Source organism: Paroedura picta, chromosome 10 (genome assembly GCF_049243985.1).
Source record: "Paroedura picta isolate Pp20150507F chromosome 10, Ppicta_v3.0, whole genome shotgun sequence".
In the NCBI taxonomy this organism is placed as follows: domain Eukaryota; kingdom Metazoa; phylum Chordata; class Lepidosauria; order Squamata; family Gekkonidae; genus Paroedura; species Paroedura picta.
The window spans coordinates 66749809-66763062 of NC_135378.1; the positions used below are offsets into that span (position 1 = coordinate 66749809).

At 40.8% G+C, this 13254-nt stretch overlaps 1 protein-coding gene and 1 long non-coding RNA gene across 4 annotated transcripts in view; one reads left to right on the forward strand and one right to left on the reverse strand.

Annotated features, from left to right (window-relative positions):
- Positions 1-13254, forward strand: part of LOC143819217 (uncharacterized) — a 41739-nt gene that overhangs the window by 25430 nt on the left and 3055 nt on the right. For all 3 annotated transcript variants that reach the window (XR_013224868.1, XR_013224867.1, XR_013224869.1), the window contains exons 3-4: positions 4446-4509; positions 6049-6116. This is a non-coding gene — a long non-coding RNA (uncharacterized LOC143819217). The remainder of the gene's footprint in view (positions 1-4445; positions 4510-6048; positions 6117-13254) is intronic.
- ENPEP (glutamyl aminopeptidase) overlaps positions 1-13254 on the reverse strand; it is a 59826-nt gene that overhangs the window by 7656 nt on the left and 38916 nt on the right. The window contains exons 10-17 of the mRNA XM_077300605.1: positions 13014-13165; positions 10903-10982; positions 6602-6741; positions 6433-6488; positions 4430-4580; positions 3649-3722; positions 1807-1908; positions 1537-1707 (exon numbers count right to left, since the gene is read on the reverse strand). Of these exons, the coding sequence (XP_077156720.1) occupies positions 1537-1707; positions 1807-1908; positions 3649-3722; positions 4430-4580; positions 6433-6488; positions 6602-6741; positions 10903-10982; positions 13014-13165 (926 nt within the window). The remainder of the gene's footprint in view (positions 1-1536; positions 1708-1806; positions 1909-3648; positions 3723-4429; positions 4581-6432; positions 6489-6601; positions 6742-10902; positions 10983-13013; positions 13166-13254) is intronic.

The window sequence follows — 13254 nt, forward strand, 5'->3', positions numbered from 1 at the left end:
TGCCCAGAATATATCCTAGAACAGATGGAACATAATTTGCAATGATTATTCTTTAGGATGCCCAAATCTCTCAAATCTGGGTTGCAGTGACACTATTATATATTTTCGGAAAATATATAATAGGCTTGGTAAGAATTTGTAGAAATTGCATTTTATCTTCAAGTGCAGGCTAGGTAGAAGAGAGGACAAGTAAGTAAATTTATAATCTTATTTACATATGCTACTGTTTTGTGTATAATTTAATCCTGGTTTATTTCTTATGTTCAAGAGTAACAAGAGTAATTTTAAATAAAGTTCTTAAATGACAACATTGAGTGGTTATTGGTTGGGATACAGGACCTGGAATAAACAAGCATTTGATCTCTTCCAAGCCGAAAGACTGGCGCCTGGACAAAATTATCATTGGAAAGACTGATCCTTTTTCATACAGCCTCTTGGCTTAGTAGTTAGTGTGTTGCTTTAAAATGGTCAAAGAGACTTTTGGTGTCCATTTGCCTGTCTTAAGTAATGTCCCTTCTCCCACAGGTGGAAATAACTCCATAACAATATGGTCTAGATAGACTGGTGTTCCATACCAGTAGCTTATAGCAGCTTTAAAACACTGATTCCATATATATTGGTCTACTAAGGAACTGCTATCATAGAAAACCTACATAGAAGATATACGGGGAATCTGCTCACGTACTGTGTCAGTTCCACTGGGTCACCGGCCAGGTCAGTTGGGTCTCACTGTCACCCCACATGAACAGAATGTGTACTTCGCTGCAACGTTCAATGTCCCTTGAAGCTCCACTGATCAAGGGAAGGTTGGTCATGGCAGGTGAGCCATTTTTCAGGGAAATGTGTCCATTTCTGTGCTTCTAAACTGAGGAACCCCAAAGGTTCATTGGAAATGGAATATAGGTTGGATCTACTCTTGTTGGTTCTTCAGGGCACATGAAATGAAACCATGAGAGAATGGCATAGAGTAGGGGCAATGTGTTAAGCATGAGTGATGTATAGGAGAGTGAAATAATATTTTTTTAAATTATTGTTCTGTAAAGAGAAGCTTAGTGTACCAAACTGTTTCGTAATAGAAGGCCCAGGAACTTGCTTTTGACTGTATCTGATATGTTCTATTCTGAAGGCCAGGGGTAGTTGTTTATATCATGCCATTGTTTGTTAGGTTTGTAACCTTTTTCCGGTGACTCTGTGTTTTCCGGCCCACCTCTGTGTTTTCGTGTTTTGAGGGCTCTGCTGATGGGAACAGGAAGAGCTGGGATCCAACTCAAAGCACTGAAAAAGAGGTAGAGACCCAGATGTAGCCTGTTTCCTGTTCTGCTGCTCTTAATGGCTAACAATGTTTTGGGTGCATTGGATCACTACAGCATGGAGGCTGGTGCTCCTAACCTGTGGTTTAGCATGTTGAAAGATAAATGAAAAGGTTCTGCAGGCCAGACATCGCTCCAGGGCCATAATTTGCTGAGGAATAAGTGTAGACATCGGCTAAAGCAGCTCAAAGAAGAAGTATTGTGTTTTACTATTGACTTATTTTACCTGTCTATCAAGGTGACATTTTGCACAGATGCCAGGCCATACAGCAACTTTTCCTTTTCTTGAGCCAATGTCGCATTTTGATACTTCTGAAACATGTACTCCCAGGCTTCTTCATTGCCTGAGTGCTGCATTCCATAGCGGTATACCAGGAGGCGGAGATTTACATCTGGGCTAAATTTGAAAAAACAATACCATTGGTTACATTTTGGATGTATTTTACCTATGTGTGCCATGCACTTATTTGAATGAAATACTGTACCATATATTTACCTTGTTCCATCCAGCCAGTTTTTAAATAAACTCGATGCATTACTCAAAGCCTCCGGATCATCCATGCTGCATGCAAATTCTAGAACTGTCACACGGAGAAGACTGGAATAAAGAGACAGAGAGAGGGGGAAATCAAGTTTCGCCAGGATCTGTGTTGGCATCAACATCCTGCCATGTTCTTCACTGCATCGTGTTCTTTACTGTTTGTATGCTTATGTTTTCTGAGGGCAGCGGGATGGAGTGACCATTTGAACAGCTTGGGAATGTTTGAGAGTATGAGTTACTTACCTAAATGAGGTGGTATGATGTATCACGAAGGTGGGAATGATAAGGAATATTTTGATCTGTATAGGTATTGCAATTTAGCCTTAACAAAAAGTATTGCGAGCTTAATAAAACCAGAGTCCAGTAGGACCTTTAAGACCAACAAAGATTTATTCAGGGCGTGAGCTTTCGAGTGCAAGCACTCTTTGTCACTCTTTGCCTTCTATTGTGAGCCTAGTTTCTTTTCAGTAAATCACTTTTGCTGAACATGCCAAGCTTGTTTACTTGAGAAGTTACCAGGGATTGTGACAATTTGTTAAGAGTCCCTCCTCTTACGATACATTAACCTGGATTTCATGGGGCATGGCCAAATTTTGAGAAGCACAGGGCTATCTGCCCCATGAGATGGCCAATGAAGAGGACAACATCCTCATGGAAGGGTTCAAGGTCCTCAAAGGGTACAAGGAGCTCACCCATGAAAGGAGAAATGATAGGTTTAAATTATCATATATTAAGTAATCTAAGATTATTTGGCCAGGTCCAAAAGGTCTTCAGTGGGAATGTTTGTTTTGGAAGAAGATTCTATAGAAATCCTTCAGGAACGTATAAGGTAATAGGTAAAGGTATCCCCTGTGCAAGCACCGGGTCATGTCTGACTCTTGGGGTGATGCCCTCCAGCGTTTTCACGGCAGACTCAATACGGGGTGGTTTGCCAGTGCCTTCCCCAGTCAGGAACGTATGCTGTACCATAAAAGAACGCATTAGAAAGCAACTGTATTCTAATGTTTCCTAAAGAGGTGAAAAGAGTTGGTCAACCATTTTAGAACTGATTGTCTTCTTAATGTTAAAGAGTTTGGTTGAGGCCAGCATAACCACTGCATGCCACTGCTTAGCAGATATTGACAGGCTTTCCCTATATATACATACTCCACTTTCCATCATAGCAACACAAACTTGCTCCTTGGATCAATGTGGTTGGACTTACACTCGGGGTCAACAGGGTTGGAAGTAGGGGTAGGCACTTTGGCATCCGAAACAGGCATTCCCGCCCGAAGCAGCCAGCACTGTGGCGCAAGGGGGGAGGGGAGGTGCAGGCGCTGGCATGCCGGTCAGCGCACACGCGCAGGTGCATAACTGCACATGTGCGCTGACTTGCATGTCGGTGCCTGTGCCTCCCCTCCCCCACTGCATCATGGTGCTGGCTGTTTCGGGTGGGAATGGCCGCTTTGGATGCCGAAGCCTCCAACCCTAGCTGTAAGTCTTTAGTTCCCCCTCTATTACTGGACATTACTATTTTAATGACATTTGTATTGTCTTATTGTATTTTAACAATATAGTTGGCTCATTTGAGATGCAAGTGTGGGGCGGGATATAAATTTAATAAATAATAATAATTTAACCGGTGCACAATGATGGGAATCAAGCATCCTAAATCGTGTATGAGATTAAAATCTTTTCCAGCACCTTTGTCCAATGAAGAAGGGACTGCTTGGAAAGAATACAGCATATTCAGAACTGAGAATTATCCAGTAAAATATTTCTGGAGATATAATTCTGCTAGTGAAATGACGGCTTCACCTGTCAATATGGCTTCCACTGTTGTCCCATCCCAGCTCGGTTGCAATGGGCTTGACTAGGCTACGGAAATATACCTGAAAGATGAGCATAGCATCAGTAACCATTGCAAGGCTTTCAGAAGCATATGTATTCATTTTAAATATTCCTGTCTCCACATTTTGGCTCAAAATAAGTCAAAAGACAGATAATAGCACAGAATAACAACAACTGGGGGGGGGGAGGAATATGTACCCATGCATTCTGCCCAGTGGAGATACCAGTAGCTGGAAGCAGTATTTTCTAGTAGGAAAATGGCAGGGAAGGAAAGAGAAGAAAAGAGCCCTTGTCCTCCTTGACTAAGCAGCTCTGCAGTAAGTGCATTTAGGGGAAAAATTATTATAGAACCAACTAATGACCATTTCTATTCATCAGGTAAGTGATATGAATATGGTGAAAACTTTGAAGAAATATTTGGTGGGAAATGGCAGAAAATAGTTTAAAGGTTTAGTTTGTTATGGAGAACTCACTGGGTTAGTTCTAGTTAACCTTGTTACTGAAACCTGCACAATTCACCACCAGTTAACAGTCCCTTTCCCATATGGCTTTTGTCAATGCAGATCCCCGAGATAGTCTTTTTGTCAAGCAGCAGAAAATAATAGCTGAAAAATATCCAGACTTCCCACTCTAATCTTTCAGTGTTAGAATTCAGTAGAACTGCACTAAAGGAAGGTTGTGTTTGTCTTATTCTGGCATATGTTTCTCCTTTTTTTCCACATAAAAATTTCACTGGAAAAAATGCTACCTGGAATTTGGAATAGAGTGCCTCATCATCTTTCAGCATACTTCCAATGTAGGATACTGCTGCTATGACTCTGTGCCAAGGTATGTATTCTTTCTCATTTCGTAGATATCTTGTTAGGTTCAATGCATAACCATAATTCAGGAGTCCAGCCCTGAAAGAAAAGAGAGAGAGAAGCTTAAAATCCTGCTTTATTTAAGACTGACAATGCAGGGAATCATCTGATATAATTATATTCAAATCAGAGTTAGTCAAATTTAATTATCATTGGAAAAAATCTGCTACATTGGACACATATTAATTCTTCTTGGAAGCTCCTGCATATTTTCGAGAGTGAAGAATTATGGTGTGACTATCAACTTACACCTAATTTCAAAGTACAACTAAGGCAGAAAAAACAGCATATATAAAACATCTATGTTGAGACACTTGGAAAATACATTCTGCATACTCCTTCAGCCTCTTCCTTTGGCACCTGGAAGTCTGCTATGATTTACCTGGGATCAAAGATTAATTTTGGACAACAGGGTGTAACACAACTGGAAAACTGTTTGAATTAAAGCCCTGTAGATTTTCACACGGGAGAGCTGATTTAAGGAATTATCTGGAGGGAAAATGGCAAATCATATTAGCATTTTTTAAAACCCCTCAGAAGTGCTATAAATTTGGTTTGGATACTTCCAACAATGCCCGCGAAAAAGATAGATTCACTCAGTGAGTAAATTCAAGCTGCTTCCATCTAGTAAACAAACATGGTGGATGGAGAGGGTCAGAACACTTGTATCTATGTTGCCAGTTGCTTCTCATGCCTTTGCCATGTGGGGAGGTCTGTATAAGACACGTAATCAGCCACAATTTACTAATACTGGTTGTCCTTTCAGTGGGGTTTCTGTTTTCCTTAAACAAAAACCTCAAGCATTCCATGTAGTTAAAAAACTGGAAATTATAGCCCAGGGTTGGAATCACATCCCAATACTGTGTCCCCCCAGGTAAGGAAAATATGGTACTGACACAGTCCCTTTTTCCAAGTTAAAAATAATCTACCAGGAGAAGAGTAAAGCTAATGTGGGGGCCAGGGTGAAACTGTTCTCCCATAGGCTTATTTGCCAGGCCACGCAAAGGCTAGTGATCAAGATGACCAGCTCTGATTCTCTTTCCCATAGCTATATTTTCTATTCTGGGGACTGGTCCTGCTCCTAAGCCAATAGAGACAGGGAGTATAGAGCATAATAGGTTTGAAGTGGAAGTCTCAGTGGCTGCATCTCAAGCAATATATTCCTGAAGGAGAAGATAAAGGACTCTCTGGGGGCAGGACAGAATTCTATGGTTACACAGTTCTGTAGTTACAGAGCAAAACCCTGACTTTGGGGTATGGTTAACTGACAGTTTGTTCACAGAAAACTGAAATGGAACAAAACTTGTTAACCAAAGGATGGCAGCTTAATTGTCAGTCAGAACTTGAAGAAGTTCTAAGTGGAGGGCAAAGGGCTGGCAAAACCAATACCAGAATGGAATGTTTTTCTCTTCTTCTGCGAAGATTTGGCACTTTCTTTTTGACCTCTGTGAGAAGTCAGCACTGACACTGCAGCGTATAATGATCCTAGATGTCCCTTTAAATGCAGGATCCTTTGATTAGCATCTAAAAGGATTCACTAGAACTCGATGTACTTGATGCCTGATTCTGCTTCAGGTAAGTATGTGTCATTAAATCCCATGTCTTTAAATCCCAAGTAAGCCTGAAAAAGACGGCAGTTTTAAGAGACATAGAGTAGAACATTAGCTTAAATTTACAAGGGATAATTGCTTTCCACTTAGGTGTTACTCTGACTTGGTAGATTTCAGCATTGCAAGACATAAAAAATGCAGCATGCTTATGTCAACTCACTTTGTTATTCTCAAATCAGTCATTGTAATGCCTGTTTATCAGCCTTGATCAGATTGCCACAAAGCACAGTGCAAGTGTTTGAGTTCCCAGAGCATTTCTATAAACTTGTCATAAAACCTACCGGGCCAATGAAAAGGCATCCTCTAAAAAGCCAGCATAGTCAGCCGAAGAAAAGTTCTAGTGGGAGTAAAAGGGAAAGGAGAAGCTGTTAGTGTCTGATGAGTAGAACATGACTCAGTGGGTACCCCAAAATGGGTACCCCAGCCACCCGTTAATTGCATCATACTGACCTGGCTGTTGTTCATCATAATATCGGCTAAATCAGCCCAGGTTTTATTTTCATAATTGACACGATAAAAGCCGACATGATCCTTATTCACTTTCAAGAAGGAATCAGCAATGGTATTGTTGGGCTGTATAAGTGTAATTCCTGTGGCAGTAAAGAAACAGTGGTGAAGGGCCTAGATACATAAGGCTGGATGAAATATATGCCCGCCAAATTTTTTCAGTTGTGCCTAGGAAGGGTCAAAATTGTCTTCATGGTTATACTGACACCCATGAGCTGCTAAGAGTGAGGTAAAAGGTAAAGGTATCCCCTGTGCAAGCACTGGGTCATGTCTGACCCTTGGGGTGACGCCCTCCAGCGTTTTCATGGCAGACTCAATACGGGGTGGTTTGCCAGTGCCTTCCCCAGTCATTACCGTTTTACCCCCCCCCCCCAGCAGCAAGCTGGGTACTCATTTTACCGACCTCGGAAGGACGGAAGGCTAAGTCAACCTTGAGCGGGCTGCTGGGATCGAACTCCCAGCCTCATGGGCAGAGCTTTCAGACTGCATGTCTGCTGCCTTACCACTCTGCACCACAAGAGGTTCTTTAAGAGTGAGGTACAAGATGGTAAGTTTGACTCAGAGGTCACCTCAGCCACTAAATTAGAGGGCTTTAGACAACCCCCTCTACCCCTAAGTTGATAATAACCAATGGGCTCCTAGGGACTCATGGAAAGGGTAGGACAACTTGGAACAACACCCCACAAAATTACATTACACCTTAATGTTCCCCTTTAAGTATTTATTCTATACGGTTTCAGTGGCTTGCGTGGGCTGATTATGTTTTGCACTTTTACTCTTAAACTGATATTCAGCTACTTTCCACTAATTTGAAGCATTTACAGTTCTTACCAGGCTGTAACCATGTATATTCATCATGATTTTGATACTCTGGCCTTGCATCATGGGACAGTATGCTACGTGCAATTCTCCAGATAGTTGTAATTGCCATTATATTTATTTATTTATACAACAGCAACATCCACAGGTCCCCCAGACACCCACCTCATAATCTGAACCCAAAATGACCTCTCCACAGGTTCATGTCAGAGGTTATGCAAGTTATTGTTGTTATGTGAACTGTTATAATTCTGTTGTTGACTTGGAACCCACTGTTATGGTTATTGTTATTATGTTTATGATGTATATCCTGTATCTTTTGTGTAAACTGCCCAGTTTTGTATAAATGCGTAATCAGAACCCCAGACTTTTGAATATACAAGTTTGCACATACCATGTTCTGCCCTCTGCCTCTCGCAGGGCCTTGTGCTCTGCAGGTGCCAACATTCCTGACCCCAGGGATGCTCACCGAGCCTAGATCAGGGCCAGGTCCTTTTCAGTCCTCGCCCCTACCTGGTGGAATGAGCTCCCAGAGGAGCTGCAGGCCCTTGAAGAGCTACTGCTTTCCGTAGGGCCTGCAAAACAGAGTTCTTCCGCCAAAGTTTACAGTTGGGGCTAGTGCTAGAGCCGGTGATATGGGTCCCCCTTGGCATTGGTGCCTGAACATCTTGGTCCCCCCCCCCCATGCTGCTCTCACAAGGGCCTTCCTGTTTTAAGGAAGGCCATGGGATTTTTGCCATGTGTTTTTATGTATTCTGACTGGGTTTTAATGGGGGTTTTATTGAATTTTAATGTATGGATTTTCTTTTTTGCGACCCGCCGCGAGCCAATTTTCAGGAGCGGTGGGCTATAAATCCAATAAATAAATAAATGAATAAATAAATGAATTAATAAATGAATTAATAAATGAATAAATAAATGAATTAATAAATGAATTAATAAATGAATTAATAAATGAATAAATGAATAAATGAATAAATGAATAAATGAATAAATAAATAAATAAATAAATAAATAATAAATCGTTCTGTTCAGACAACATGGCTACCATATGTATCTTGAGGACTGTGCAAGCTCCTGGTGCGAGAGAGGCAATGAAGACAGAACAATGATGTTTGAACAATGATTGCACAAGGCATATTTTTTCTTTATCTCAGGATTCATTTACAAGGGCACATCTTTCTGCATACCTGGGAGTTTCCTGACTATGCAGGGACATCCTACACTGTAGATGGATGTGTGGGTTTTGTAATCCCCGCCAAGGCCAAGCAATAAAATCACAGCCTTCCTTACATGGTCACTGTAAGGATTACTGACAAAATGTATGTGAAAAACTTGGAATGCACTATATAATCTGAAATGTTAACTTAGTGAGACTGAGCTGTTCGTCATTACCCATGGAGACCAGCTCAAAGCTCATGTTACTGTGATAAACTGGTTTCTTTCCATAGAGGGGAAAAAATTGACGTCAACTGTTATAATAAGAGTAAAGGACAAGAAGAAATAACTTTGTTTTCCTAAAATATTCAACCAGTAACTAGGTTTATAACTTCCATTAGCCTGATTTTCCCTCTTTCTAACCGCATTTATCTTCTGTATGTTTTTGCAATTTATTCTTTCTTTTGTTCCCCTTCTGTGCCCTGTCTTGGTTCTCGCAGATATATTTCATTTTGAGAAATAACAGCAATAAGGCAAAAAAACCCTCCTTCTAAAAAAATGCTGCAGTAGGTAGAATATGAGTTAACTCTGAATTTCGTAGCTTTCAAACTGAGCTAATTATGGAATTGCCAACATGAAGAAGAAAAGTTGGTTTTTATACTCCACTTGAGAGAGCTCTGACAGGACTGGTTTCAGGGGTGAGATGAGGCCAAGATCACCCTGCTGGCTGCATGTGGAGGAGCAGGGAATCAAACCCAGCTCACCAGATTAGAAGCTGCCGTTCTTAACCACTACACCACACTAGCTGTTTCATTTCTCCTTCTCCCTGTCACAACAGCTTCTGAAGTCAATGAGGCAATGAGATGAGTACGTCCTGAATTCACAGGAAACCTAAGCCAATTTAATTAAAACTGTTCTTTTAGCTTTGTTCTGCTCAACTGTTGGATCTTTTAGTACCAATTTAGAGTCTTTAACTTTGATAAAAGGATTGTTTCAAAACTGAACCAGTGTCTCAACAGAAGAACTTAAATTAATGAAATCGATTTAATTGGCAATTTTCTCCTCCAGACTAAGAAATATTTATTGCCCCAAAATAGATGGGGGTAATATCTTTGTAAATATTTGCTATTTGTCTTAGTGACAGTATGATTTTCAGCATATTTACTCAGAAGTATTTTTGTCAGACTGGTTCCCTCGCAATATATTTAGGTTGAACCCATATGGTTTAGCTTGTGTTTAGTACAAAGTGATTGTTTATGGCACAGATACGTTTTTTACCATGAATTTTTGTGTGGTGAAGATGGCAAGAAGAAGAAGTTGCCAGCTCTGGGTTGGGAAATACATGGAAATGGAGGGGTTGTGGAGGAAAGGAACTTCAATGGGATATAATACCATAGTGTCCACCTTCCTTCATGCTCACCAGTGTCAATAAGCATTGACTTTTGGAGGGTTGCCAGGGCAAATGGTGAAACATTCACACAATCATTTAACCATGAATTCAGCCCCAGTGTATTGTGAACCACCCACCTGGCCACTGCTGATTTATGTAACGAAATTCCTGTGGTGAGTCACCTCTGTTGCCAGAATGGATTTGAGCTGAGTTTGGCAGAGCTGGGTTTGCTCCACCACTTTCTGTACCCATAATTCACCTCATATTTACCATGACACATTACAGCAGGATTGCAGGATAAATGTGTAATAGGCTAATAAGTGGAGACCTTACCTTGAAGATTAAAAGAAATGACTTAAATACCAGCTCAGACTAACTCTAGTGCAGATATTGCTAACCAAAAAGAGGTACCATGTTTTGAATCTGGCCACTTATTTTACAAGCAAAGGATTTTTTTTCTTTGATGTTCACACCTGGAACATGTCATTGTTTATACCAACCATTAGAGATTAGAACCAATGAGTTGGTCTGAAATGTCTCAGCTTAGTCACAGAACATGGCCCTTTGCATGTGAAAGGTGATTATTCCCAGCACTCCCAAATTAAAGTATCCCAATAAATATTCTTTCAGAGGCCTTAGGGAGCCATTGTCAGTCTGAGTAGACAGTACAGAGCTAGATAAACAGATGGTCTGATCTGATATAAGGTAGCTGTATAAGTGGTGTTCTGTCTCTGTGACATCCCTCCCTGTTCCTGTACATCATTCTTATTAAGTATTCTGAACAAAAGAAGACTGATCCTTAAATCAAAGTTCACCATTCTCATGCGTCTTCATAAAGCACACTGAGCAGGTAGCCATGGCCGTTAGTTAAATTTACCTGACAATTCTGACATATCGTAGAGTGTTACGTTGCTCACAGCTCCGTCATCCCATTTCACTGGAATATTCCACATGTAACTGGGGAGGGGGAATGGAAAACAGAGCAATATTAAAAAGCTTCTGTGAAGAATAACATAGCAATGGATTATGATGTTTCCTGCCATAATAGACAAGCGAAAAGTTCCTTCCAGGGAACTCAGGGTAACATACATGGTTTTCCTTGCTTCATTTTATATTCACAACATCTCTGTGAGATCGATTAGGATGAAAGAGTGAGAGCCTCCCCAAGTTCACCTAATGAATTTCATCACTGAGTGGAAATGTGAAACTCAGTTTCCAAGTTCCTAATCCAACATGCTAACCACACATCCAGAATGACAACCAACCACAAAAGGGATTGTTTCGTATGATGGTGGGGTAAGGGTTGTCAGATCGAATTTGGGCCCTAAAACAGCAACAGGACTCCCAAAGCCAGCAACACTGGTAAAGCACAGTGAGACAGATGGGAAATAGTTTGGTGGACTGCATCACATCGGCATGTCTTTGTGGATGGGCAGCTCTGTTTTCAATGATCTTTCATAAAGAAGAACATCTTTCCTTTAGAGATGGGGGGAGCAAGGTGGTACAACGTAGGTAGCTAATAGGTCAGAGTGAGTTTAATACATCCATGGATGGTTCTCATTGTTGTACTGAGTTGGAGATTAAGTATGTCGACATGGGGACTGTTGAGTCACACTGAAGCACCATGGTCTACAGTACTATACACCAACCCCAAAGTTGATCACCTAAGTGTTGTAGCAGATGCACCCAAAGTTGTACCTCATAATTTATTGAGAATGTTGTTTTGTGTGCATATTTTCACTGCTACAGTGGTAAGATGGTGTTTATAGTGCAAAGTGTTGTCCAGGTATATGGTTGAGTGCCATTAAGATAGGCAGGGGAAAACTTGTAAAAAATAGTACAGCAGACCCTTCCTCCAGACCGTCTGGCATTGTATTCTGATTAGGTCTTTTCCTTTCCCAAACTCTGCTCTTCCCAGGCTTCACCCCCAAAATCTCCAGGTATTTCTTGCTGGAATGTGCAAGATCTGTAGTGTACATTAATCAACAGTATAACAAGAATTCCTGCTGGGGGCGTCAGAGATGATAGTTAGCTTAAGAACTTCCTGATGTTTTTCAAATAATCTCTCTGGGGTCCTAACTGACTCAGTAGGTGACTTCCTGCTCCTTTAAATACACTTTCTCTCTGCTTGCCTCCAGAGCAGATTGAATGACTGAACAACAGAATAACTGCAGACAACCGTTAAGACAAACAGTTAGGAAACTCTCTCCTCTCCCTATACAAAGTTTGTCCCTCTTTTAGCCTATTTTATTATTTTAGGCAGCCTGGTGCTCTATTCCTTTGCATATTCAAACTCTGCCAACATTTCCCAACCTAGAGGTGGCAGTCTCATATAACTCACTGTGTCCCTGGAATCTTGTTTTGCCTAGGCCAAATAAAATTTTAACACTCACAGGAAATGAGTACTGGAAATGCATTGCAGATGGGGCAAAATGTTGACACTTAACAGTGGAAGGATGATATCTCTGCATCCAGTGACACTATAGTCAACTATAGGAACAAAACTTCAATTGAGTGGTAATAATGTTTGACTCGGTTGGTTGATTGTATTGATAAATTATTTGGGGATAACTAAACTTGTGCATATCAAATTACAACAACTTTTATTAGTAGTTGATTGTATTTAGCCTGGTTGTGGAAATGGGTGACAATTCCAAGCAACAAAAGTGTGTGATCAAGATTTTAGAACTTACTAAAATGGACACACCGATGGATAAAGCACACCAAAGAAACAGATCCAGGGTTTTGTTGAATGGTAACACAAACCAATTCCGTTAAATTCAAACCAGAACAACCGTTATGAATCATCTTCCCAAGACTAGAAAGATTATCTTCATGTAATTTCAAAGTCATGAAGAAAGAATTATTTTTAAAAAGCAAAGACACCACAAAACAAAAACAGGTGATTTAGCTACTTGGAGCAGCGAAAGATCTCTGCTACACCCAGCTAATGTGGCAACAGCAGACTGAACAATTGAGAAACTGTACCTGAAAGTTGAAGGTGGGTGAGAAGCATTTGCCTTGGGGTCCAAGAGAAACCGTTTCTGAGTGATTCTTGAGTTAGAGTCCACATTCAGCACAGGGTATCCCATCTGCCGGGTCCAGGTGTCCATAACTTCTTTCACTGGTTTACCACTTGCCTAAGAATAAAAGAAGGTGGTAATGATAAGGAAATCAAAGGAGTTCCATTTTGGGGCAGAAAAAAGAACTGAGCAAGGTGGAATTATGC